Genomic DNA, 25,852 nt, shown 5'->3' on the forward strand with positions numbered 1-25,852 from the left:
CCTACCTTGATTTGCCTTCCACTAAATCTCCTCTGGCCTGGTTTCCACCTTCTGCACTTGGCTGAAACTGCTCCTACTATGGTCATCAGTGATTTGTTCCTAGTCAAGACTTGCAGCCTCTATTTTGTCCTGTGTTCTCTCGCAAGCTTCCCATGCTCTGTTTTTCCTTGACACCTTCTCCTCCCTTAGCTTTTGAGGCCTTCTCCTCTCTTGGCTCTCCTCTTCAGCTCTTTTTTGCTCTTGTCCAAACTCCTGTGTCCTGGATTGGAATATGCTTGTTGTTGAATTGATCACTTAATTTTGAAATATGCTTAGCTTTAAGAAAATAAGCCAATTTTATAGCCAGAGTACTGAAAACTTTCTTACCCAAATTGTTGTTTTGTTTTATCCTAAAGCGGTGTGCGTATTTGAAGGCAGAACCTACTTCGAAGGACAGAGAGAAACTGTGTATTCAAATTCAGGGGACTGTGTTCTTTTTGAGTGCAAGGTAAGAACACCATTGATGGGACACTTTTCTTTCAATAAATCTGTTTAAAATGTCATATAAGGTCCTGATGAATAAAAATGTGTACGTATCTTCTGTGACAAGTGACTTTTAAAAGGGCATCAAGGGGTTTCCATGCTTACTGTGTCCAGCTGATTTCCACATCAAATTTTACAAATCAAATATTTTTTCTAATTGCCAACCCTGAAAATTCAACCTGGGATCTCTCAGTTGAGCTGGGTTCTTTTTTTTATTTCTTATACATTATCATCAATAATAAATATCCTGCAGGCCACATTATGCTCTCTTTTATATCTGTGCAGCCCTATTTTCTCCAGCTTATGTGGTCAGCTACAAGGGGGTTACACAAATGTAAATGAGACCAGAATTTGGCCCACAGGATATTTCTTGCTGGCAATGGTGTATGAGAAGGAAAGAATGCCACTTGACTGTCAAATCTCAGGTTGTGTTTGGATGGTTGGCAGTTTGGTAATCTATCATTCTACTTGTAAATGGAGCATACTCGATATTGAGTCAGACTCACTAAACATTGAGCCTTACAATATTATTTTAACCCAGTCACTTTTCAGAGCAGAAATGCAATTTAAGGGCAAAATGCTGCAGTGTGCTTCTACATGTGGAAAGTGCACAGAGAGATACCGAGGTGGAATGCTACTCTGCTTCCCTAGGTGTGGAGCTTGCTATCAGGTAGAGAAATGCATGCTTCAGTGTGGAGCTGAAGAATTGGGTGTGCATTTCTAGTGGGGGAAAGAGAGGCAAGACCTGTCTGCTTATTGCAATGTTGTCTCAGAGTGCAACTGCCGTATGCAAAAGAATATACATTCCACAAGGTCTGAGCTGGAAGAAACTGTGCTGTCAAACAGAATGGGAGCAAAGGCTCTCCCAACTCCAGCCCCTTAAAGCTGTGGTTGTCAGGCAAATGTGGCAGATAATACTCCAGCCTCAGTGCCAGGGCTGGCGCTTCCCCTGAATCTAGCAGATCCTTTCCCCCTCTATTGGAAAGAGTGCATCTGTCCTTGGACCTCGCTGTCACCTCCTCCAATAGGATATTGTGCCAGAGCTGCTTTCTGAGCCACTTTACTGTAGCTTTATGAACTGGTGATTATAATTTGTCAATAAATCTATTTCAGAAATTAGGCCTATAGAGCAAGGGATACATGCTGATGGCCTTAGTCATTTGTGAGTAGTACCTTATCTCCCTACTAGTTACATTGAAATCAAGGGGCTGAGGGAGGGTGCAAAATCAGCTGCTTGAGAAATAAGGTCTGAAGTAATTCTGGAAATGCAGCTTAATCTGCCCTATGCTTTTAAGGGCTGTGAATTGCTATTTTCAACACAATTCCTATTGGTGATCAATCTGTATATGAATAACAGTCATCAAAGTCTGCACGGTGCTGCCTTATATTTATTGCAGTTAGAAATTATGAGGGCACATTAGTGAACATAGTGAGCCAGAACACCCGGCTTGACCCTACCTGCCTATTGGTAATGGGTACATATTTGGCCACCTTACTTGTCTCTCACTGTGCTTTTAGAAATGTTTTATGGCAACTTTGGTGATAAAAATTCAGAATCTCAAGCACTGAACTACTTATTGCTGCCAAGAAAGCAACACTAGAAATGACATTTCAGAGCAACAAATCTACATACTGTCAGATGTGTAGATAAAATGAGTACCCATAGGCAGATGCTATTTTATTACCTACATATTTCTACATATAATAGAATCTAGTTAAAGACCTCTGCTCAAGAGAGACTTGAGAGTTATGGCATAGGTCATGATTTCTTGCTTGTAGGCCAGTGTTGATGTTATCAGGGCAGTTTAGGGAATTTCTCCTTCTGGATTTTGTTGTGCATAAACATGGAAAATCACTTTTCTTTTTTTTCTTGGTTGCTGCAGTTAGGCACATTTTCCCATTCAAATCTGAAAAAAACAAAGAAACTCTGCAACATTTCAGTCATGTTTAGCAATAGACCACATTGTTATAATGGCCAGTCTTCAGCATGCACACTTACATAAATGTGTTCACTTTTAGATGGTTTTTGAGTGTTTTGTGTGACATACAGTATAGTTCACGCTCTAGTTTAGTTTGTTACAGGTTCAGGTTTCATTCTGGGTGTGTGCCATGGAGTCTGGGAAGATCAGTCAGTGAAGACTGTTCTTTTTTTTTTTGGTCTCATCCTCATCTTTTTCCTGGGATAATAATTTTAAATGAAACACCAACTATATAATAATGGTATATGCAAAGTGTTAGGCACTTTCCACACACAGAGCTTTATATGCTAAGAAAAATTCTGAATTTCAAAAAAGACTCTGGGGCTTTTCAGGAAGGTGTTGTGCTGCCGTGATTTGTACCTTTGTGTCTCCAAGACTACATCATTGCAATGCACTCTACTTGGGGCCATTTGGAAACTAAAGCTGGAGTACAATGTAGCAGCCTGCTCATTAAACTGGGTATCTTACTATGAGCATATTACATTTATTCTCTCTGATCTCCACTGGCAGCTTGTGGATATACAGGTGGGGTTTAACATACTGGTTTTGACCTCTGAAGTGCTAAATGTCCTGGCACCAATCTATCTGAGAAACCTCTCTCCTCATGAGATACCACTGCCTCTCCCTTGGGCCATACAGCCACAGTTGAGATCCGACAAGTTACTCAGACTAGAGATCCCTTAAGGTAAAAGAAAGGAAGCTGCTAGCATGGCATTATTTGTGCAGTCCCCCTAGCTTTGATCCCCTGCAGTCCGTAAGAGAACTAATTTGTTGACCTTCTAGGCATGATTTCTGGAGAAGCTTTTGAGGACAGGGAAGCTGCGTGTGGATAATTTTGGGGAAGGATGAGGAATGTTTCCTTATTTTTCATTTACTAAACAAGTGTGGTTTCTGCTATATAGTGGAGGTGTCTGCTGGTTTTGTTAAGTTTAGTTGTGATTTCAAATTGTCAAAGGTACCTGGAGTTTGAGATAGGCACCCTTTGCTGTCTGTCTGTTATAAATCTAAATGCATAAATAAAATAAAGGCATTATTCATCTGCATTTGTTATCTACAGTATTGAATAATTACCTTAATTTAATAGGACCACAAAATGCAGCGCACTACAAAATCAGACTGCCCAACCTTGAACTGCCCAGATTCTCAACAAATCTCCTTGTCTCACAGCTGCTGCAAAGTTTGTAAAGGTAAGAAAGTAGCACGATCTGCCTGTGCTCAGTGTAATGTGCAGTATTTATCATTTATTAATTTTTTATAGTTTTGGAGTAAAACATCTTTTTTGTCACTGGAGATACTGTAAAACTGAATAGATAATGTACACATCAAGGAGTCTGAAAACTGTGTGAATCAGGTGTAATAATGTAAATTTTGCTGAATGGGGCCGGCAGCATTCATGTATTACATACAAAAGAGAAATCCTAAGGGATTATACATGATTGATGTCACCATTTTAAAGTGCTTCATTTATGCATGCACACACACACATCCCTAAAGGCCCTTCTGCAGTGGACATGTGCTTTGCAGATTTATAGAAAATTAGAGTAAATTTGTATCATTTCCCCCTCTTAGCACTTTTAGATTGCCTTCTGAATATAGAATCAAAAGCTTTGGGAATTATAGTGTACTGTACTTCTCAAATTTTTACACATAGGCCAAACAGATGGAATGTGCCTGGACTTTCAGTGCAAGGATAGAGATGTAAGGAACTGCCAAGGGCTCTTTGACGTACTGTTAAAATACTGGGTAATATTGGTACCCTCCCAGCTGTGAGCAGCTGCATCTTCAAAGCAGAAAGTCTGTTCCTATTTCTCCAATAGTTAAACTGTGATAAACTGAGTTCTGGCAGGAAACAAGCCATCACAGTCTTTGGCTTGGGTTAGATATACATTGATTTGGGGAATACTGGAGACATGCAAGTCGTCCGCTACAGAGACACAAACGATACGATTAATGACATCCAGAAGAGAGATAAGACTAAGATGGAAGAAAATAACTTAACAGAAGTGTGTGAAGGTCTTGAAGTCTATCACAGTCAAAAGGGATTTTTTTTTCATGGTAAAAACTTACAGTGAAATCTTAAAAACAAACAAAAAAACTTCACTCACTGAAGCTCAATAAATCTAATAGTTGGCAGCAGTAGTGCTTGTTTCTGAACGTTTTCAGTCCTGAATGAATCATCCTAGCCTTGTCTCTCATGAGCTATGGATCTTATTCTTAAAATCGTACGTTGATACAGTGTTAATCTGCAGCACATGTTCTCCTATATTGCTTTGTAGTTTGTGGCGATCTATTGATCAGTGGAAAATTGTACACTTACTATTCTGTAATGCTAAGGTTCTGATACAAACTGATAAAAGCCAGGAAATCAAAAACTAAAGGCTGACACTTTGTCCTTATTTCAGGCTTCTGTGAGGAAAAAAAAAGTAGGACAAAGGGTGGCCTTTGCCATTTGTCAGCTATAGGGCCAAATACTGGTCTTGATGTGCACAGCACTCCATCAGCATCAATGGGAGTCGTGAAATGTGCTGAGAGCAACAAATGGCCCTTAATGTTGTTTAAAATGTAGGGATTTTTGCTCCTGAATCTCCTGTTTCACATAATAGCAGTGTGGTAGTATTTTAAAAAAATAAAAATGAATGGGAAGTTGAGAAATGCATGTACACTACTGCAACAAACCATGCCATGGAGGGTATTATTGTAGTACTTTAAAAGAAGTGTGCCTGAGTTACCATGGTAGGGACATGAAGTTAGTGTCATGATCATATCAGCAGTTCAAAATTCTCTCTGCCTGTTTTGTTGATCCTGGTCTGCCTGGTTCTTACGCCTTCAGACTGGGCTCATGCATGCAGAGACACTCCATCCCCCCAGGCCAAAACAGCAATGACCCCGACACCTCTGACTATGCCTTCCAAGCAGATTCTGATTTTTTCTCTATTTTAATGCAAACATAAACATTACTGAAAAGTTGAAGAAGATGGGGGATATTTCATTGACAAGAAATGATGAAGCAGGAAAGTGGAGTTGTAGGGAAAGAGATCTTTATTGAGCATGCATATAGATCTTTGCTACATAATGACAGGTTTGGGTTTATCCTGGTGGCAGCCTCACCCCAGCTCGTACTACTCAGCCACTCCTGTCATACCAAACTAGGTCCCTCCTGAACCCTGATCAGTTCTGTTCATTGTACTATAGGAGCCTTGTGCAAGGAAGCAGGAACTGAAAAAAGGATGGTGAAAGATTACTGTTTGGCTAATCCTAATACTGATTTTTTTAAACAAGTCTAGAGCAATTAAATCACTGGAAATAATAATAAAAAGTAGAGCTGTTGATTAATCTCCGTTAACTCACGAGATTAACTCAAAAAAATTAATCGCGATTTTAAAAATTAATCACGATAAATCACACTGTTAAACAATAGAATGCCAATTGAAATGTATTAAATATTTTGGATGTTTTTGTACATTTTCAAATATATTGATTTCAATACAGACTACAAAGTGTATAGTGCTTGCATTATATTTTTTATTACAAATATTTGCACTGTCAAAATGATAAACAAAGAAATAGTATTTTTCAATTCACCTCATACAAGTACCGAAGTGCAACCTCTTTATCGTGAAAGTGCAGCTTACAAATATAGATTTTTTTTTTGTTTGTTTGTTTTTTGGTTACATAACTGCACTCAAAAATGACACAATGTAAAACTTTAGAGCCTACAAGTCCACACAGTCCTACTTCTTATTCAGTCAATAGCTAAGACAAACAAGTTTATTTACATTAACATTTACATTTGTTTACATAATGCTGCCTGCTTCTTATTTACAATGTCACCTGACAGTGAGAACAGGCGTTTGCATGGGACTTTTGTAGCTGGCATTGCAAGGTATTTACATGCCAGCTATGCTAAACATTCATATGCCCCTTCACGCTTCGGCCACCATTCCAGAGGACGTGTTTCCATGCTGATGACACTCATTCTAAAAAAATGTGTTAATTACACTTGTGACTGAACTCCTTGGGAGAGAATTGTATGTCTCCTGATCTGTTTTACCCGCCTTCTGTCATATATTTCATGTTATAGCAATCTTGGATGATGACCCGGTACGTGTTCGTTTTACGAACACTGTCACTGCAGATTTGACAAAATGCAAAGAGGGTACCAATGTGAGATTTCTGAAGAAAGCTACAGCACTCGACCCAAGGTTTAAGAATCTGAAGTACCTTCCAAAATCTGAGAGGGATGATGTGTGGAGCGTGCTTTCAGAAGACTTAAAAGAGCAACACTCTGATACAGAAACTATAGAAATCAGTCTTCTGCTGGTGGCATCTGACTCAGATGATGAAAATGAATATGCATCAGTCTGCACTGCTTTGGATCATTATTGAGCAGAACCCATCATCAGCATGGACGCATGTCCTCTGGAATGGTGGTTGAAGCATGAAGGGACATATGAATCTTTAGCGCATTTGGCATGTAAATATTTTGTGATGCCAGCTACAACAGTGCCATGCTAACGCCTGTTCTCACGTTCAGGTGACATTGAAAACAAGAAGCGGGCAGCATTATCTCCTGCAAATGTAAACAAACTTGTTTGTCTGAGCAATTGGCTAAATAAGAAGTAGCGCTGAGTGGACTTGTAGGCTCTAAAGTTTTATGTTATTTTATTTTTGGGTGCAATTATTTTTTGTGTATAATTCTACATTTATAAGTTCAACTTTCATGATAAAGAGATTGCACTACATTATTTGTATTAGGTGAATTGAAAAATACTATTTGTTTTGTTTTTTACAGCGCAAATATTTGTAATAAAAAATAATATGAAGTGAGCACTGTCCACTTTGTATTCTGTGTGGTATTTGAAATCAATATATTTGAAAATGTAGAAAACATCCAAAATATTTAAATAAATGGTATTCTGTTATTCTTTAACAGTGTGATTAGTCATGATTTATTTTTTTAATCTCTTGACAACCCTAATAAAAAGATGGAAAAAGTGGTGCAGCCCAACTGTACAAAATATTGATGTAGTGTGTGAAAATTATATGGCAGCTTAAAATTACCCATAACCTGTTTGAATTCATCACAGTAAAGAACAGATTCACCAAGTATAGCAATACAATGGTGCTGGATTTCAAAAAAGCAAATTTGGGAAATTAAGAAATCTACTGAGTGAATGGGAAGACTCATTTAAAATCCGCTATTTGGGAGAAAGCTAAAAATACATTAAAAATCTCTCTTAAAAAGAGGAATGCAAGAAACAAAGAGCCAATGTGGCTTCAAGAGGAGCTGCTAACAATAAGATTAAAAAGAAAACATCACTGAAATATCAGAGGTAGCACTTATACAAGTATATTCAGTCAGTTAGCGCTTGAAGGGAAAAGAGAAGGGCAACAAAAAAGTAAAATAAGTTAATGTTAGCCAAAGCTTTCAGGGAATATGAAAGGTTTTACAAATATACCTGGGGAACAATAAGTGCTTGGAGGAAAGAAATCCCATTAATAAATGGGCTGCTGAGTTACTGAACAACCTCCATAAATTCCAACTTTAATAGGAAAAATGAAAAAAGTTGAAGATCCTGTAAAAATAACCATTGACAAAAAGAAGGTAAAGAGATTTAAATATGCCACCTAACAGACATCAGATGATAAAAGCTTCTTTTCGTCACTGACCTGGAGTTGAACTTGAGACCAAGAGAGACAGGCTCTGTAGCTATCCTACTCCCCTTGAGATGCTGCACTCCTAATATCAAGGTAAACTGTGTGTCTCCTAAGAAAAATAGTTTCCTGAATAGGATTCTGTAGCCTAACTGAGAAAACATTGGAATGTATTCAACAGAGAAGATGTTTTATCTTTGGATTCATTTTAACTAGGCTTGAGAATTTGACTTTTTTTTTTTTATAATTTTGACGGATTATGTAGATGTTTATTTTTAAGCATTCTGAGAGTTCTTTGTTTTAAATTTTTAAGTTGTGTGAAATTATAGGGGTGTGTGTATGTGTGTGTGTTTGTCAGACAATAAATATTTAATGACAGACATCTAGATTTAAAAACTTAAAGCTACCTAATGGGAGCTCTGCTCCAGCTACACTATCTGCCATTGTATACACATTAAGGTAGGACTCTAATAAGTTCTCAAGCTGCATTTTTCTTACTTTGCCTGCCTGTAAATTTTGATGATTATAGATGAAAATATTTTTTCATCAGTTTGGGCGTGTATGGTGAAATCGATGTTTACTGACAGTGGTAAAAATCTAATCCTTTCAAGCCTATTTTTAACTATCACTTTTGTTTTCATGCAGGCCATAACTTTTGTTCTGAAGGACATAACTGCATGGAGCATTCTGTCTGCAGAAACCTAGAGGACAGGGCTGTGTGTAGCTGCCGAGATGGTTTCAGAGCCCTTCGAGAGGACAATGCCTACTGTGAAGGTAACCCGTTGTGAAGATGCTCAGCTGTATAAAGTACTGTGGATTACTGCATGAAGAATGTATTAATTCACAAGTTTTCAAAGTGATGGGACCATTAAATGCAGCAAATTTAATCAGCTAAAATAATTATCTCTCAAATTAAGAATTTTTTAAAAATCCCTGATCAGTGTCAGTTATAAGTTAATATGGCTAAGTTCTTGAATTTGAAGCAATACTTCCACGCAAAATCTGTTCTCTTTTCATTAATCAGATAATCTAAAAGTCACACATTAGAATAGCTTTTAGTTGGTACACATTTTAATGTAGCTTTTAATCAGGACTTTATTTTGCCACTAGTCTCCTCCCCCAAAATATAGTAAATAGACAGTAGGGACCAGATTCTAATACCTTTATTCACATTGTGTAAAAACTTACTATTTTAACAGTCCCACTGATTTAAAACCAATGCCCCATTTACCAGATAGAGGCAGTTTCTATAGTTCAAATTTTAACATGCTCATAAAATTCTAATAAAAACATCGCAGCTATAGCCAGATATGTGCCAAATATCACTCTGCTTTTATGTTGCCTCCCTCTCTCCTGCCATCCACCTGTGCCTTTCTCATGAAGGCCTTGATTCTGTGAACACTTACAACATAAATAACTTTCAGTGGGACCAGTCATATAAGTAAGGCATAAGTGCTTGTAGGATTAGGGCCCTCAGGTTGTAAGGATTTGGGGGTTGATTCCTTTGGCTTAACTTTGCAAACAATAATACATATAATTTTATTTTAATGAAATAAATAGTCCCATTGGCTTTAGTGGGACTATTCACGTGTAAAATTAATAATGTGCATAAGAATCTGCGTGACTAGACTGCAATTCCATTTCACAGAGACCTCTGTTTAATGTTTACTCTAAGACTAGCACAGCATTTTTGACTTACTGTCTTGAGTAGAGCTTTAAGTCACCCAGGAGCAAGTCCTGCACCTCTCTCCATGGCCTTGCAGAGATTTGGCTGCAGGATAACCCAAATAGCCCTTTTATGTAGGCGGGAAATGATGCTGGGACATAGCACACACACAGTCTTTGGAGGTTAGGTAGGAGTTGGGGTCCTGGATCTGCAACTACAGTAACCCCTCACTTAAAGTCATCCTGGTTAACTTTGTTTCGTTGTTACATTGCTGATCAATTGGGGAACATGCTCGTTTAAAGTTGTGCAATGCTCCACTCTTACGTTGTTTAGTTGCCTGCTTTCTCCGCAGCTGGCAGCCTCCCTGTGCCCCGCCCCTCCTCCCCACAGCGCCTCCTGCCCGCTGGCAGACCCTGCAGATCAGCACCTTCCCTCTCCTCCCCCCGCCTCCTGCCCGCAGCAATCAGATGGCTTGCAGCATTTTGGAGACAGGAGGGAGCAGGGAGGAGTGAGGACTTGGTGTGCAGGCTCCCCTTCCCTCCCCTGTCTCCCAAAAGTGACAAGCCAGCTGATTGCCCCAGGCAGGAGGGAGGGGGGAGGAACGAGGACTCAGCATGTGAAGTAAAGGGGGAGGAGGTGAGGGGAGAAGAGGCGGGTCAAGGATGGGGACTTGGAGGGAGTGGGCGGGCTGAGGGTTGAGCCCTCCCCCACCCCTGATGCTTGCAGAGTAGGGGAAGCTGCCGCTGCTGCGCAACATGCTTCTCCTAGCCTACAGCACCTTCAGCCTCTTTGCCTGCCTCATCTCTAGTGCCAGTGGGCTGTGCCTGTGTAGGGTAAGACAGGGGCACCTCCTCTGTTTAAAACATATACCTGTATTAAATTGCTTGTTTAACATTGTTTAAAATGTATATAATGCCTTTTGTCTGGCAAAAAAAAAAATTCCCTGGAACCTAACCCACCCCATTTACATTAATTCTTATGGGGAAATTGGATTTGCTTACATGGTTTCACTTAAAGTCGCATTTTTCAGGAATATAACTACAACGTTAAGTGAGGAGTTACTGTATATGGATCCACCAGCTATTTCCCAGTTGAAAGGACAGTGCAGAAGCTGTGGGGAATACTGTTGACCTGAGACTTTAATAATGGTTTGCTCTACTCTACAGCCTGTAAGGGAGAGAAGGAATCCTGATCTCTGTGGATCTCCCCAGCACACAGTCCAGTTAGAGCCTGTTATATTTAGCAGTCGCTCCTCACACAATATGTGAAAAATGAGACCCTTATCCATGATCCCTTTAGTGAAATGGTTTGGATGAGGGAACAGCAGGTTTTCATAGCTAGGGCCACAGGCAACCTTAATTCTGGTATTTCCTAGCTTTTGAGTGCTTGACTTCGCAACCTTAATAATCTATATGTGATTTTAAAAAAAAATTAATTGTGTATGCAGTTTAGTTTTGTCTGTGTCCATCTCAGGATATTAGAGAAACAAGGTGGGTGCGGTAATATCTTTTATTGGACCAACTTCTGTTGGAGAGACAGACAAATAAAAGATATTACCTCACCCACCTTGTCTCTCTAATTCTTTGTATTGTATGTTATTAGCTGTTTCTTAAAGTCAACTTAAATCATGAACATTGTTTCTCATACCAACTTCTTGCAAATGCATCAGTATTTTTCAAGTATCATGACTGCTTTTCTTGAATACCATTTTTTAATATTTTTATTGTGCCTTTGTAATAATATATAGTAATAATTGTAGTTGTAAAAATCAAATAATACTTCATATACAAGTTACAGGTTCTGTCTGTAAGTAGGCTCCTAGATGTTGTGTCCCAAAAATGGAACATAATTGAGCTTCTTAAGTCAGAAAAGAACACGTCCATTTTTAGATTTTAGAATTCTTGAGGTAAAAAGAAATGTAGCCAGGAATGATAGTCTAAGAACAATATAAAACAAGATAAGATTATTTTTAACGTTCAGGAAGCAATGATGAATCAGGAATGTCAGCATGTGAATCTAGTTCATAATTTTCAGAAAAATTTTTTTTGTTATTGTTATTAAGAAACAATACAAGGAATTTGGTTTTGTTAAAGAAAATATAGAACTTCATCTTTTATTAATTAAAATGTATTGTGAAAATAATACTGAGGTCTGGATTAGGAGCGAGGGAGGGAAGGATTGGGAGGTCAGGTGGGAGGATGTGTATATGTTCCGGGAGCAGTGAGGGAAATTAGGGATGGGAGGTGTCTGTCAGCCCCACATTCTCCCCTCACATTTGAAGCCACCACCCCTTCCCCCGCTCCCCTTGTCATGGCCAGGCCATGTGATAGGGAGTGATGCCTCCCATTCATAGCCTCATTTCTCAGGGCAACATTTGCGGGCTGGAAGGGGATGTGCCTCACACAAAGAGGGAAGGGAGAGAATGAGAAAGCAGGGACACTTACAATGTGTGAGCTGGGGTCTGTGGGGCCTTGCCCCTCTATGGAGGATTTGAGCCCCTCCCTTGACACTTCATTCCCTGGTTGTGAGCTGGGACCTTAGAGGGTGGGGCTGTCTCTCTGGGGTGGTCTGATCCCCTCTCCCTGCCCCCCTTTGTGTGAGGTGGGATACTAAATGGGAATGAGAATAAGACAGTGAGCTGAATGGAGCAGTTCACTCCTCTCAGAGCTGTTGTTTCAGGCTGCATTCATCTCCAAGGGGTGTTGTCATTCAACTGTGCATATCTCATTGAGATGAATGGGCCATTTCACAGCTCTCTGAGCCTCCTCAGATGGATGTATAAAGCCCTGTCCTCACATATGAGGCCTAGATTTGGAGTAGGGACTCTACATCTCCACTCTCCTGTCCCTTCCTGCCTCCAGCCAGCACATGTTCTCCTCAGAGCCCACCTCCTCATGGCCCCTCCAGGCTTACCAAGGGCGTGGAATGGCAAGGAGGACTGTGGAGCTGGTGTGGGGCCTCAGACCAGCGGGGGGCAATCAGAGCAATAGATGAGACAGGTGGAATGTCAGAGGAGTTAGAACAGTTTCAGAGCAGTTGGAGGAAATATAAGGGGTTGGAACAGTGATTGGAAATGTGGGAGGGTGTTGGAACAGTGCAGGGAAGAGTGAGATGGAAAGGAGGGGGTAAGAGATGTGAATTGAGGGATGTTGGAGGGGCTTTATTTCTATCCCTCAAAACACCCCATGTCTGTGCCCCCAATACTGGTCCCCCCCTTTCAAAAAATGACCACATTACTCCAGGTTAGTCTCTACTCTTCCTGTATCCTCTCCCCAGATCCTCCATCTGCAAGGTCCATGCTGATGCTGCCCATCTTTTCATGGGGAGAAGTTCTGAGGAGGGAGAATTGAGCTGTCCTGAACAGCCAGACAGATGGGGGATGATGCAGGGGCAGTGAAGAAACCAACATGCAGCCAGTGCATTCTGTAGCCAGGGTAATCATTGCCAAGGAGCCAGAGGGAGTGGAAGGGGAAAGCTGCGCTGTGGTACATAAAGACGTTGAGAAATTATTTATATTTTTTAAAATGAAGGAAATGAAATGCCCCAGAACTTCATTAACAGAGAGGTCAGGTGGCTCAGTGGTACCTCATGCCCTTCCAGAATGTAGAAAGTGTGTAACTTATACCTCGAACAACCAGGAAATGCAAAGTTACGGATACGCCAGCTCTGCAATGTAACCTTATCTCTCCCCTCTTAGCAATGCCCCAACATGCCAATTACACATACTAACACTCTATCCTCAGAGATGCTGCAGAGCACATGACTACTGTAGGACAAAGTCTAACATGTTCTCTGCTACAGTGAAACTTTGGTTTTGTCAGGCATAACAAACGAGCTACCTACATATGGCCTATACTTAATACTAAGCCTTTTCCTCAAAACCACCCCAGATTTGCTAGATAGCACCATTCTTTCACCAGAAGATTAACTAGAGGATTCCTCTCAGATATCGCCTTCTCTAACCCTCGACTAAGCCTTGAAGACCACTGTCATGTCTGCCACCACACTGTTCACAAACCCCATGGCAAGAAGACACCATTATGCACCTCCACGAGCACAACCTACAAAACTCTGTGCTGAAATGAGGAATACTTGATCCTTCAAGGTCCACATGCACCTCTTCATATCATAGTCGCAATTCTTTCAAACTGCTCCAGCTAATCTGTCCACCATGCAATACAGCTATACCTAACACAGTGAAGGCAGCTGGAGCGCATGCAGATAAATGCTGGAATTCAAATCTGTAGAACACAATACAAACAATGGCACATTTTAAAAGTACTTCATATCTAATTATTGTACAATCATAGATTTTAAGGTCAGAAGAGACCATTAGATCATCTAGTCTTACCTCCATCACATGCCAGAGAATTTTGTCCAGTTACTCCTGTATTGAATCTAATAAGTTATGAGTAACAAAAACCTCTTTCAGTAAGGCATCCAGTCTTGATTTGAAGACACCAAAAGATGGAGAATCCCTCACTTCCCCTGGTAGTTTAACCGTTGCACAGCTTATTGAACAATTCCCAGCAGCTATTGCTAGGGATGAGGCAGGGTGGGGGAGGGAGCAGAGTTAAGGTTATATTTCTGGGGTTTTGTGAACTTTAACTTTGTATTTCCTGGTTTTCAATGGTTTAAATATAGTTGTTGTTCACATGCTGGAAGGGCACAAGGCAACCTGAACTCTGTATTAGCCAAGTTTTGTGCCATTTTAATATTAATACATAGGCTTAAATGAAAATATAGTCTTCTGATTCCAGATATCAAGGGACATTTTCTGATCTTAGTTGCTCCATGTAAGGGCAGGTCTACACTTTGGGGTTAAGTCGACCTAAGTTACGCAACTCCAGCTACATGAATAACGTAGTTGGAGTCGATGTCACTTAGATTGACTTATTGCAGTGTCTCTCCCATCCACTTACTTTACACTTCTCGTTCCGGTGGAATACCGGAGTTGACGGAAGAGCGATCTGCGGTCGATTTAGCAGGTCTTCACTGGAACCGCAAAATCAACCCCCGGTGGATCGATGGCCGCAGTGTTGATCCCCGGTAAGTGTAGACATACCCTAGGTCTGTCCGTGTTTCAACCTCAGTTTCTGAAATGAGTTTGAACACTGATTGCCATTGTCTACAGTACAACTAATGTTTGGCACTGGTTCAGATGCAACTGTTGCTGACACCCATTGATTCATATGGAGAAATTTTCCAGTGTAGACAGGCCTTAGGAGTGTTGTGGTTCAATATCTAAGTCCATTGAAACCTTCAGATCTTCTTTCTATCTGGTGAGAATGCCAAGAAAGGTGCCAATTATTGCCAGCTGTAGCAATGATTTTGTAATGTGGATAGGGTCACCAGATGTCCCGATTTTATAGGGACAGTCCCGATATATGGGGCTTTTTCTTATATAGGCACCTATTACCTCCCACCGCGTCCTGATTTTTCACATTTTCTATCTGGTCACCCCAAATGTGGGTTTGTGAATGTGTTCTGTTAATGGGAGCTAGAATGAAAGTGAGACAGCCTAATAATTTCACATAGTCCATTCAACAAAACTATAATCTGCTATTTCTCTGGATGCTCAATCAAGTTTTTCCCACCATCTTCAGTATTCTCACATTTTAGTGTTCTACATTGTCATTCTGGCTTAAAGTTTAAGCAACAGTTACTACATCTCATTTCTATTCTGGGTATAAGGTGTAAAATACAAACATGTTGTAAAAAACACATTTCCTCATTTTAACTTTGTATAATCTAATGCTATTAATCATCTTACTTAACTATTGACAAGCCAAATAAAAGAGAAATTAAATTTTGTGAAAGATAGTAATTAATGCTAATTATTTCTGGAATGCTAACCCGTTATAGGAACAGGCTTTTAAGGATTGTGGCATGAAGGGGCAATTCTGCAGAAGACAGAAGAAGTCTGATTGCAATAGAATATCTGTAACATTTATATGTGCCTAGACATGCAATCAATGCAAAGTATACAAAAACACTCTGTATAGCGAACTGCAATATTAAAAGACTGAGAAGAGTCAGAATGAATAATTTTAGCATGTGTTCCTAGCTGTATGAAATTGCAGATTCCTTCAGAAAGCCCAAGAACTGGTAGAGTAGCAGAAAGGAAAATATTGGCAAAATTTTCATCAATTTTTTTCCTCTTTTTTTTTTTTGAGAAAAGATTTAATTGAAAAATGTCAATACAGAAAATTCTGACCAGCACTAGCGAACTCTGTGCTTGGATCAGTAGGGATGTACAGGACTGCTTCATTCAACAGCGAAAAATTGTCAGGTTGAATTTCAGATCTTTCTGTATATTAGACCAGTGGCTCTCAAACTGGGGTCTGCGGACCACTCGGGGTCCACAGGCGTACTCCAGGGGATCCACGAGTCATGTTCAGAGCCGCCGGCCCCGCTGATCAACTCCTTCCCTTCCCTCCCAGTGCCTCCTGCACGCTGCTGTTTAGAAGCATGCAGGAGGCACTGGGAGGGAGCGGGAGGAGCAGAGATGCAGCACACTGGGGGGAGGGCAGGAAAAGAAGGGGCAGGGGTGGAGAGGGAAGAGGCAGGGCAGGGGTGGAGCCTTGGGCGAAGAGGTAGAGTGGGGGCGGGGCCTGGGTCTCGGCGGGGGTTGAGCACCCTTGGGGAAAATTAGAAGCCAATTAAAAATGGGGGTCCTCGGGCTGCTAAAGTGTGAGAACCACTGTATTAGACTATCAACTGATTGGAAAAAAGCAGGCTCTTTTTTTTTAAACTCTGGGATAGAATCAAATGGAGACATTTGAATAGCCTAAAAGAATCAGGTATCTAAATATGTTAAATACTACAAGTCATTATTAAAGACTGTGGTACTTGCTACCATGCATAGTTCTACTGACATTAAGTATCGTACTCCACAGGAGGTGTCAAGGTTCCTTCCCCACTCTGAACTCTAGGGTACAGATGTGGGGACCTGCATGAAAACCTCCTAAGCTTACTTTTACCAGCTTAGGTTAAAACTTCCCCAAGGTACAAATTAATTTTACCCTTTGCCCTTGGATTTCCACTGCCACCACCAAACTTTATCTGGGTTTATTGGGAAACGTAGTTTGGACACATCTTTCCCCCCAAAATCTTCCCAACCCTTGCACCCCACTCCCTGGGGAAGGTTTGGTAAAAATCCTCACCAATTTGAATAGGTGACCACAGACCCAAACCCTTGGATCTTAGAACAATGAAAAAGCATTCAGTTTTCTTACAAGAAGACTTTTAATAGAAGTAAAGGAATCACCTCTGTAAAATCAGGATGGTAGATACCTTACAGGGTAATTAGATTCAAAACATAGAGAATCCCTCTAGGCAAAACCTTAAGTTACAAAAAAGACACACAGACAGGAATAGTCATTCTATTTAGCACAGCTCTTTTCTCAGCCATTTAAAGAAATCATAATCTAACACATACCTAGCTAGATTACTTACTAAAAGTTCTAAGACTCCTTTCCTGTTCTGTCCCCAGCAAAAGCAGCATACAGACAGACACAGACCCTTTGTTTTTCTCCCTCCTCCCAGCTTTTGAAAGTATCTTGTCTCCTCATTGGTCATTTTGGTCAGGTGCCAGCGAGGTTACCTTTAGCTTCTTAACCTTTTACAGGTGAGAGGATTTTTCCTCTGGCCAGGAGGGATTTTAAAGGGGTTTACCCTTCCCTTTATATTTATGACAGGAGGGTAGGTAGAACCCGGTCCTACTAGGAGCTTTGAAATTATAAAGATTGTCAGTCTGCAGTTGAACCCAGGAGGATTGGTTACACCAATTCCATTTTGTAAGGGGGATGCTGCATTGAAATTGCTTGTAACTAAGGAAGTGAGATTTCTATCTCCATTAACTGGCAGTGTTTGAGTGATTATCTTGTCAGGTTGGTCTGGAAAATTAATCTAGTTGAAAAGCTTTCTTTCCAGGAGGGCAGAACATGATTTCAAAATCTATATTAAAAAGTAATTAAACATAAAGAAAGGAAACTGCATTTATTTTTCTGAACAAAGGCAATAAATGCCAGTTTATTTTCATCATTATAATACTGGGAATTAGTGGGCTAATCTTAATATGGCAATGTGGTTTACAAAGGCTAGGCCAAATCCTGTTCTTCCCTGAGGCTGAAGTCTGGCAAGGCACTACATCATGTTCCTAACTATAAGCATGTGAGTTGTCTCATTGACTAAAAGTTAGGTATGTACCTAAAAGCTCTGCTCACTTGAAGTCCAAATGAATAGTCTCATTGTCTTTATTGATGGATCAATTTGAGCGGGTGTGGATTGCAGAATCATACCTATGGTGTTTGATTTTCAGACTGACTTCTATCATCTCTCTCCAGCCTTGGCTGACATTGCAGTTATTATTAGGATGAAAAAAATCTGGCTAATTATATGAATGGAACCAACTGGAAACGTTCAAACTCTCAAGCCGCTGCCATTAATGAGACATGCTAATGCCTTAAATGGAAGAGCTTCCCCTTATTGGAGAAACAAAGACTTTTGTAGGCTCTATGAAGGCTCTAAATGAAGATCTTATTTCCCATATAAACTACCTAAAACTGAAACATAATAATATTTGAACATGAAAAACCTTGGTTTGATCCCAGTTATCAACTATGAGACTGGAGTTTTCAAAGGTGCCTAAGGGATTTAGGTTCCTGCATGATGTTGAGATTCAATAGAAGTAGAGTACCCAACTCCCTTAGGCTTATTTGAAAATCCCAGTGTATTACAATAGTTTTAAAATCATTGTTATGCAATGGCTGGGTCCCCAGGAGCTGAAAAGATGACACAAGTGCCAGATGTTAAACCAAAGGGAAGTCAAAATTAAGATCCCAGCATAAAATATGACAGGTTTCAGAGTAACAGCCGTGTTAGTCTGTATTCGCAAAAAGAAAAGGAGTACTTGTGGCACCTTAGAGACTAACCAATTTATTTGAGCATAAGCTTTCGTGAGCTACAGCTCACTTCATCGGATGCATACTGTGGAAAATACAGAAGATGTTTGTTTTTATACACACAAATCATGAAAAAATGGGTGTTTATCACTACAAAAGGTTTTCTCTCCCCCCACCCCACTCTCCTGCTGGTAATAGCTTATGTAAAGTCATCAGTCTCCTTACAATGTGTATGATAATCAAGGTGGGCCATTTCCAGCACAAATCCAGGTTTTCTCCACCTTGATTATCATACACATTGTAAGGAGAGTGATCACTTTACATAAGCTATTACCAGCAGGAGAGTGGGGTGGGGGGAGAGAAAACCTTTTGTAGTGATAAACACCCATTTTTTCATGATTTGTGTGTATAAAAACAAACATCTTCTGTATTTTCCACAGTATGCATCCGATGAAGTGAGCTGTAGCTCACGAAAGCTTATGCTCAAATAAATTGGTTAGTCTCTAAGGTGCCACAAGTACTCCTTTTCTTTTTACATAAAATATGTAAAGCAGTGATAGCTATATAGACGTATATATTATATCATTCTTTAACCATAAGAGTGGCATTGTTTCAGAGACTGGATGTAATTCGGACTGATCTGAGATAGCATCAGCAATACCTGTAGAATAGGCAGTAATATTACATTTTATAGCTTCCAAAAGTGTGCTGGGTTCTTTAGTTGTACAATAAAACAAAGCCCTGCCCAATCTAATGGACAATTGATGCAAACCGACCCCCATATATGGGTCCTATTCCAGATTGGAGATCCACTGAAGTAGCACTGGATTATGTACACAATATACAGACAATGGAGTGTTGGAACAGATGAAGCATAATTAATATTTATTATATTTGCCTAGATAGAATCTGGTATATTTTATATATAAAATCCTCTGTCCTCTTTTCTGTTCATTTTTTTAACCCTTGCCTATTTGTCTGTATTTATCATTGTTTCTGTAGCTCATAATTAGGAAGTTCCAAGAAATACTATCACGTTTAAAAAATTACTCAATTTTTAATTCAATTCTTAAATTTTCTATCCTAGCACAATGTCAAAAAAGATATTAACTGTTGTTGCAGTAAGGTGCTCTGACTGGTGTAATTCACTAATTAACGATATATAACTGCCCTTTCTATTCGCAGTATGCAGTGACATCAGACTACTTACTTTATGTGTAAGGAAAGCCTCCTGCGATGCTGTCATGTTTGACAGATAACAGTTTATAATTACATGTTTTATCATGTATACCTAGTGTATGAATTAATGATAAGATATTAAATAATAAGCAGATGTGGTTTGCAAAGTAGAACATTAAATGATGGCAAGCAATGTTTGTGTGCACAGACTTCCTGTGTGGGATACTTGAGTGAATTTCAACTAGGTGGAGTCTGTGTGATCCAGAGATACTTATTCTGTCTGGACTAAATATTTCATTTGTTGAAACAGTGCCACTTTACACACAGAGCTAGTAGCTGTTGAACAGTGTCACCCAATGAACCATCAGTGGAGATTTTTAAGAGCAGGTTAGACAACACTTGTCAAGCCTAGATGATATTTGGTCCTGCCATGAGTGTAGGAAGCTGGACTAGATGATCTCTTGAGGTCCCTTCTAGTCCTATGATTCTATAAGGCAGTATTTGAAGAGATAGATGGGGTCAAGAGAGTTCTGAGATTGGGGGGAACCAGTCTGTGCTTGTGTTGTGAAGGGAGGGAACCAGAGGGGAGTGAGACATTGAGGAGGGCAAAGGATGTGCTGACAGTTAGGGTAAGAGAGATCTAGAGGTGGGAGGGTGTGTCACTATGGCAGGTGGAGAGGGGGTTAAAGGAGAAAAGCAGCTGAGAAACCTTGGCATCAGATATGTGGGGAGGAGGAGATGGTATTGAGGGAAGGGAAGGGAATATGTCAAAAGTAGAAAAGTAGTGCTGTTTGTCAAGGAGTAAGGCAGTTCTGGAGAAGAGAATCTGTCTAAAGTGGAGGAAGTCTGCAAGTGTTCAGCAACACAGGAACAAGAACAGATGCAGTGGAGAGCAATGTAGAGCACGGAGCAGGGGTGTAATCAGCCATTGTCTGTTTATCTATGATACAAAGCAGGTGGAGTACTGCATGTTGAACCATATTTTGACACTAAACTGTGAGGAGAGGTAGATACGCTGGAGGGTAGGGATAGTATACAGAGGGACCTAGACAAATTAGAGGATTGGGCCAAAAGAAATCTGATGAGGTTCAACAAGGACAAGTGCAGAGTCCTGCACTTAGGACGGAAGAATCCCATGCACCGCTACAGACTAGGGACCGAATGGCTCGGCAGCAGTTCTGCAGAAAAGGACCTAGGGGTTACAGTGGACGAGAAGCTGGGTATGAGTCAACAGTGTGCCCTTGATGCCAAGAAGGCCAATGGCATTTTGGGATGTATATGTAGGGGCATTGCCAGCACGTCGGGGAACGTTATTGTTCCCCTCTATTCGACATTGGTGAGGCCTCATCTGGAGTACTGTGTCCAGTTTTGGGCCCCACACTACAAGAAGGATGTGGAAAAATTGGAAAGAGTCCAGTGGAGGGCAGCAAAAATGATTAGGGGACTGGAACACGTGACTTATGAGGAGAGGCTGAGGGAACTGGGATTGTTTAGTCTGCGGAAGAGAAGAATGAGGGGGGATTTGATAGCTGCTTTCAACTACCTGAAAGGGGGTTCCAAAGAGGGTGGCTCTAGACTGTTCTCAGTCTTAGCTGATGACAGAACAAGGAGTAATGGTCTCCAGTTGCAGTGGGGGAGATTTAGGTGGATATTAAGAAAAACTCTTTCAGTAGGAGGGTGGTGAAACACTGGAATGCGTTACCTAGGGAGGTGGTGGAATCTCCTTCCTTGGAAGTTTTTAAGGTCAGGCTTGACAAAGCCCTGGCTGGGATGATTTAGTTGGGGATTGGTCCTGCTTTGAGCAGGGGGTTGGACTAGATGACCTCCTGAGGTCCCTTCCAACCCAGATATTCTATGATTCTATGATAAGTAATAGATCAGTGACCTTCTGAGTCTGTCTAAATTACCCTCCTTTTCTGATTGCATTTGCAGTAATCAGTTGTATTTACTCTTCACCATCATGTTCCTGTGATTCTAACAAGGGAAGGGAAGGCCAGTAATGATTGATACAATTAATAGGTGAATAACAAAATTTATGATGCTCTAAGATTCAAAATATCCTTTTTCCTTTTTAGGTGACTGGTAGTGGAATATACAGTACAGCTTTTCTAAGCTAGTTTGCCTGTTTAAATATGAGCCAGGATAACATCTGAAACAAGCAAAAAATAACATCTGATGATTACTCGGTACTATACATGTAAAGAATGTTGTGCTGTTGTAACATCGACAGACCTCGGTTGTTGCCAGGCGGGATTGAACCTGGGACCTCTGGAGCTTAGTGCATGAGCCTCTACCACATGAGCTAAAAGCCAACTGGCTCTTAGCTAAGGCTGTAGACTAAACTTATTAATCTGTCTCTTCCCTCCCCCCCAGATGGGACAGGAGTTGTGTGGGTTACGCTGTCACTTAACTTCCTAATCATCTTACTTCGGTTTCCAATTGACCAGTGTATATATCACATACACTGCCACTGGAAATGGTGTTAACTGGTAACTTTATTTGGCAGTCTGAGCAGAGACACCAAAGACTGCATAGAAGTGGTAAGTGAATTACACCCTTAACCTAGAGGCAGTTCCTCCAGGTCAAGATTGAGACTTGTTGATGAGGCTCTGTGGGAGAGCTATCCCATTCTGTTCCTGTTCAGTGGATAAATATAGAGCTTGGCTTTCCAGGGCTGTCAAGTCAAAACCTTTCACAAGCACTAAAATTCACACAGTTACTTTAAAAAGAATAATAGCTCTACCTTCCCATTCAATTCTGAAAAGGGTTATTTTGGTGTCAGCATGATTACTGCAGTTTTGGGGGTTATTGCTTCACATTAGTACACATGCCATATGTTGAGTTGTTGGACTACATTCTAATACATGCTAATTCTAAAAGTTTGGTAATATTTGAATTCATTTATATGAAAAGTTTTCTTCTTGATCAGGCTAATTTATACTGCATCTTTACTTTAGATGCTATTCAAGGAAATATCTTCGAAGCACTTGCAAAAAATAAATGTTTTTCGGATCTCAAAAGCATGGTTTTTTGTTAATGCTATTCTCAAGGTTCCTTTCCCACTCTGAACTCTAGGGTACAGATGTGGGGACCTGCATGAAAGACCCCCTGTCATAAATATAAAGGGAAGGGTAAACACCTTTAAATCCCACCTGGCCAGAGGAAAAACCCTTTCACCTGTAAAGGGTTAAGAAGCTAGGATAACCTCGCTGGCACCTGACCACAATGACGAATGAGGAGACAAGATACTTTCAAAGCTGGGGATGGGGGAGAAACAAAGGCTCTGTCTGTCTGTGTGATGCTTTTGCCAGGAACAGAAAAGGAATGGAGTCTTAGAACTTAGTAAGTAATCTACCTAGATATGCGTTAGATTCTGTTTTGTTTAAATGGCTGATAAAATAAGCTGTGCTGGAGGGAATGTATATTCCTGTTTTTGTGTCTTTTTGTAACTTAAGGTTTTGCCTAGAGGGATTCTCTATGTTTTGAATCTGATTACCCTGTAAAGTATTTACCATCCTGATTTTACAGAGGTGATTCTTTTACTTTTTTTCTTCAATTAAAATTCTTCTTTTAAGAACCTGGTTGCTTTTTCATTGTTCTTAAGATCCAAGGGTTTGGGTCTGTGTTCATCTATGCTAATTGGTGAGGATTTTTATCAAGCCTTCCCCAGGAAAGGGGGTATAGGGTTTGGGGAGGATTTTGGGGGGAAAGACGTTTCCAGGCGGGGTCTTTCCCTGTTATATATTTGTTAGATGGTTGGTGGTGGCAGCGATAAAGTCCAAGGGCAAAAGGTAAACTAGTTTGTACCTTGGGGAAGTTTTAACCTAAGCTGGTAAAAATAAGCTTAGGGCGTTTTCATGCAGGTCCCCACATCTGTACCCTAGAGTTCAGAGTGGGGAAGCAACCTTGACACCCCCTAAGCTTATTCTTACCAGCTTAGGTTAAAAACTTCCCCAGGGTACAAACTTTGCCTTGTCCTTGAACAGTATGCTGCCACCACCAAACGTTTTAAACAAAGAATAGGGAAAGAGACCACTTGGAGATGTCTTCCCCCAAAATATCCCCCCAAGCCCTAAACACCCTTTCCCGGGGAAGGCTTGATAATAATATCCTCACCAAATGGTACAGGTGAACACAGACCCAAACCCTTGGATCTTAAGGACGACGAAAAATCAATCAGGTTCTTAAAAGAATAATTTTATTTAAAGAAAAGGTAAAAGAATCACCTCTGTAAAATCAGGATGGTAAATACTTTACAGGGTAATCCGATTTAAAACATAGATAATCTCTCTAGACAAAACCTTAAATTACAAAGAGAAGACACAAAAACAGGAATACACATTCCCTCCAACACAGCTTATTTTACAAGCCATTAAACAAAAGAAAATCTAATTCATTTTCTAGCTAGATTACTTACTAACTTTACAGGAGTTGGAAGGCTTGCATTCCTGATCTGTTCCCAGCAAAAGCATCGCACAGACAGCCCAAACCCTTTGTCTCTCCCCCCCACCCTCCAGATTTGAAAGAATCTTGTCCCCTCATTGGCCATTTTGGGTCAGGTGCCAGTGGGGTTACCTTAGCTTCTTAACCCTTTACAGGTCAAAGGATTTTGCCTCTGGTCAGGAGGGATTTTATAGCACTGTATATAGAAAGGTGGTTACCCTTTCCTTTATATTTATGACAACTATTATTTTCTGTTCTTCTGTGGACTACTATTCTGGTCCAGCCTGTTCTTCCCCATTTGTAGGTTACCCGTTGCTAAAATCCTGAGAGAGCATCTCTCTCCCTAGGAGATGCTTCTGCAGTAGTGAATAGTGGAGGCCTTGAGCTAGATCCCCACTGGTTTAAAAGGGAGGCACGGCATTATCCATGAAGGATCCTCAATTCTGGAAATAATTTCATTTCCCAGACCTTCAAATCCCAGATTCACTGTAGACAGGTGCAAGGCTCATCTGTTTTGTCTGACCCGTGTGAGGGCAAGGGAATTGAAAGCTAGAGAAGCCTCAAGAGGGTCTTTGTTTGTTAACGGGGTGGTTATGATGATGGTTTGATCAGGACTGAATTATAGAGCAAGGCTCAAATTCTACTGTTATTTATGGGGTGGCATGGTGTAAGTGACTGCAGAATTTGGCCCTAAGGAGGCAAATCTAACGGGGTCTGGGAGATTTTTGCTCTGATTTGTATATGTTTATATAATTTTTGTACAAGCACCCTAGAATAGCTGGGTTAAGTGCTTTTTATAAAGTGAATAAAAAGATAGAAGTACTTATTTCAGCTACTTCCCCTCTTACCAGTTTTTCCGGAATTTCCCTTTGTCTCTTCCTTTCGGACTCAGGCATGTTGATCTCCATGACAACACTGTCTTGTTATATCAGAGTATCTAGTATATCAGAACTGCTAGCCCAGGGTCCAATTGCAGACCTAAAGCATGCTAGTTTGGATTGTTCTCAAGAATGTAGAACTGTTGGTGTGATACATTCATCCTATTGAACTGATTGACTTCAGGATCTTACTGGCTAAGCAATAAGACATGAATGCCCATTAATATGCCAATAGGGCCTTTTGATGGGACAAAATTAAGATAAATTCTGTAGACTTTCTTACATTTCAAAATGCTTTGGGCTTTCCATTGTATTACATGAGTCTGTAGCTAAAGATGACTAAAGGGCTAAACCAGTGTTTCAATTAATAACGGAGATAAAAAGACTTATTTTGGTGGCTTCTAAAGTGAGCTTTCTTCTTCTCTGACAAAATAGTTTGATTTCATTTGTAGCCCCCAAAAGAGGTATAAATTAATGCCCCATATAGTATGCTAGATTGGGAGCTGATTTATTTGATTGGATTTTTTTGTCACAGTACCTCGGTAATTGATATTGTGCAACTGCTGGTTGTCATTTGACAGTTGTCTTGTCCTTTCCCTCTCTCTCTCCCTCCTGCTTGTCTGT

The 25,852-nt window shown here is 40.4% G+C and overlaps 1 protein-coding gene across 1 annotated transcript in view; it reads left to right on the plus strand.

Annotated features, from left to right (window-relative positions):
* The window catches only part of NELL2 (neural EGFL like 2), a 227,738-nt gene that overhangs the window by 90,636 nt on the left and 111,250 nt on the right, over positions 1-25,852 (plus strand). Inside the window, 3 exon segments of the mRNA XM_037887796.2 lie at positions 396-487; positions 3,586-3,688; positions 8,802-8,930. Coding sequence (XP_037743724.1) covers positions 396-487; positions 3,586-3,688; positions 8,802-8,930 — 324 coding nt within the window.

The sequence above is a fragment of the Chelonia mydas genome, chromosome 1, assembly GCF_015237465.2.
Source record: "Chelonia mydas isolate rCheMyd1 chromosome 1, rCheMyd1.pri.v2, whole genome shotgun sequence".
NCBI classification, from domain to species: domain Eukaryota; kingdom Metazoa; phylum Chordata; order Testudines; family Cheloniidae; genus Chelonia; species Chelonia mydas.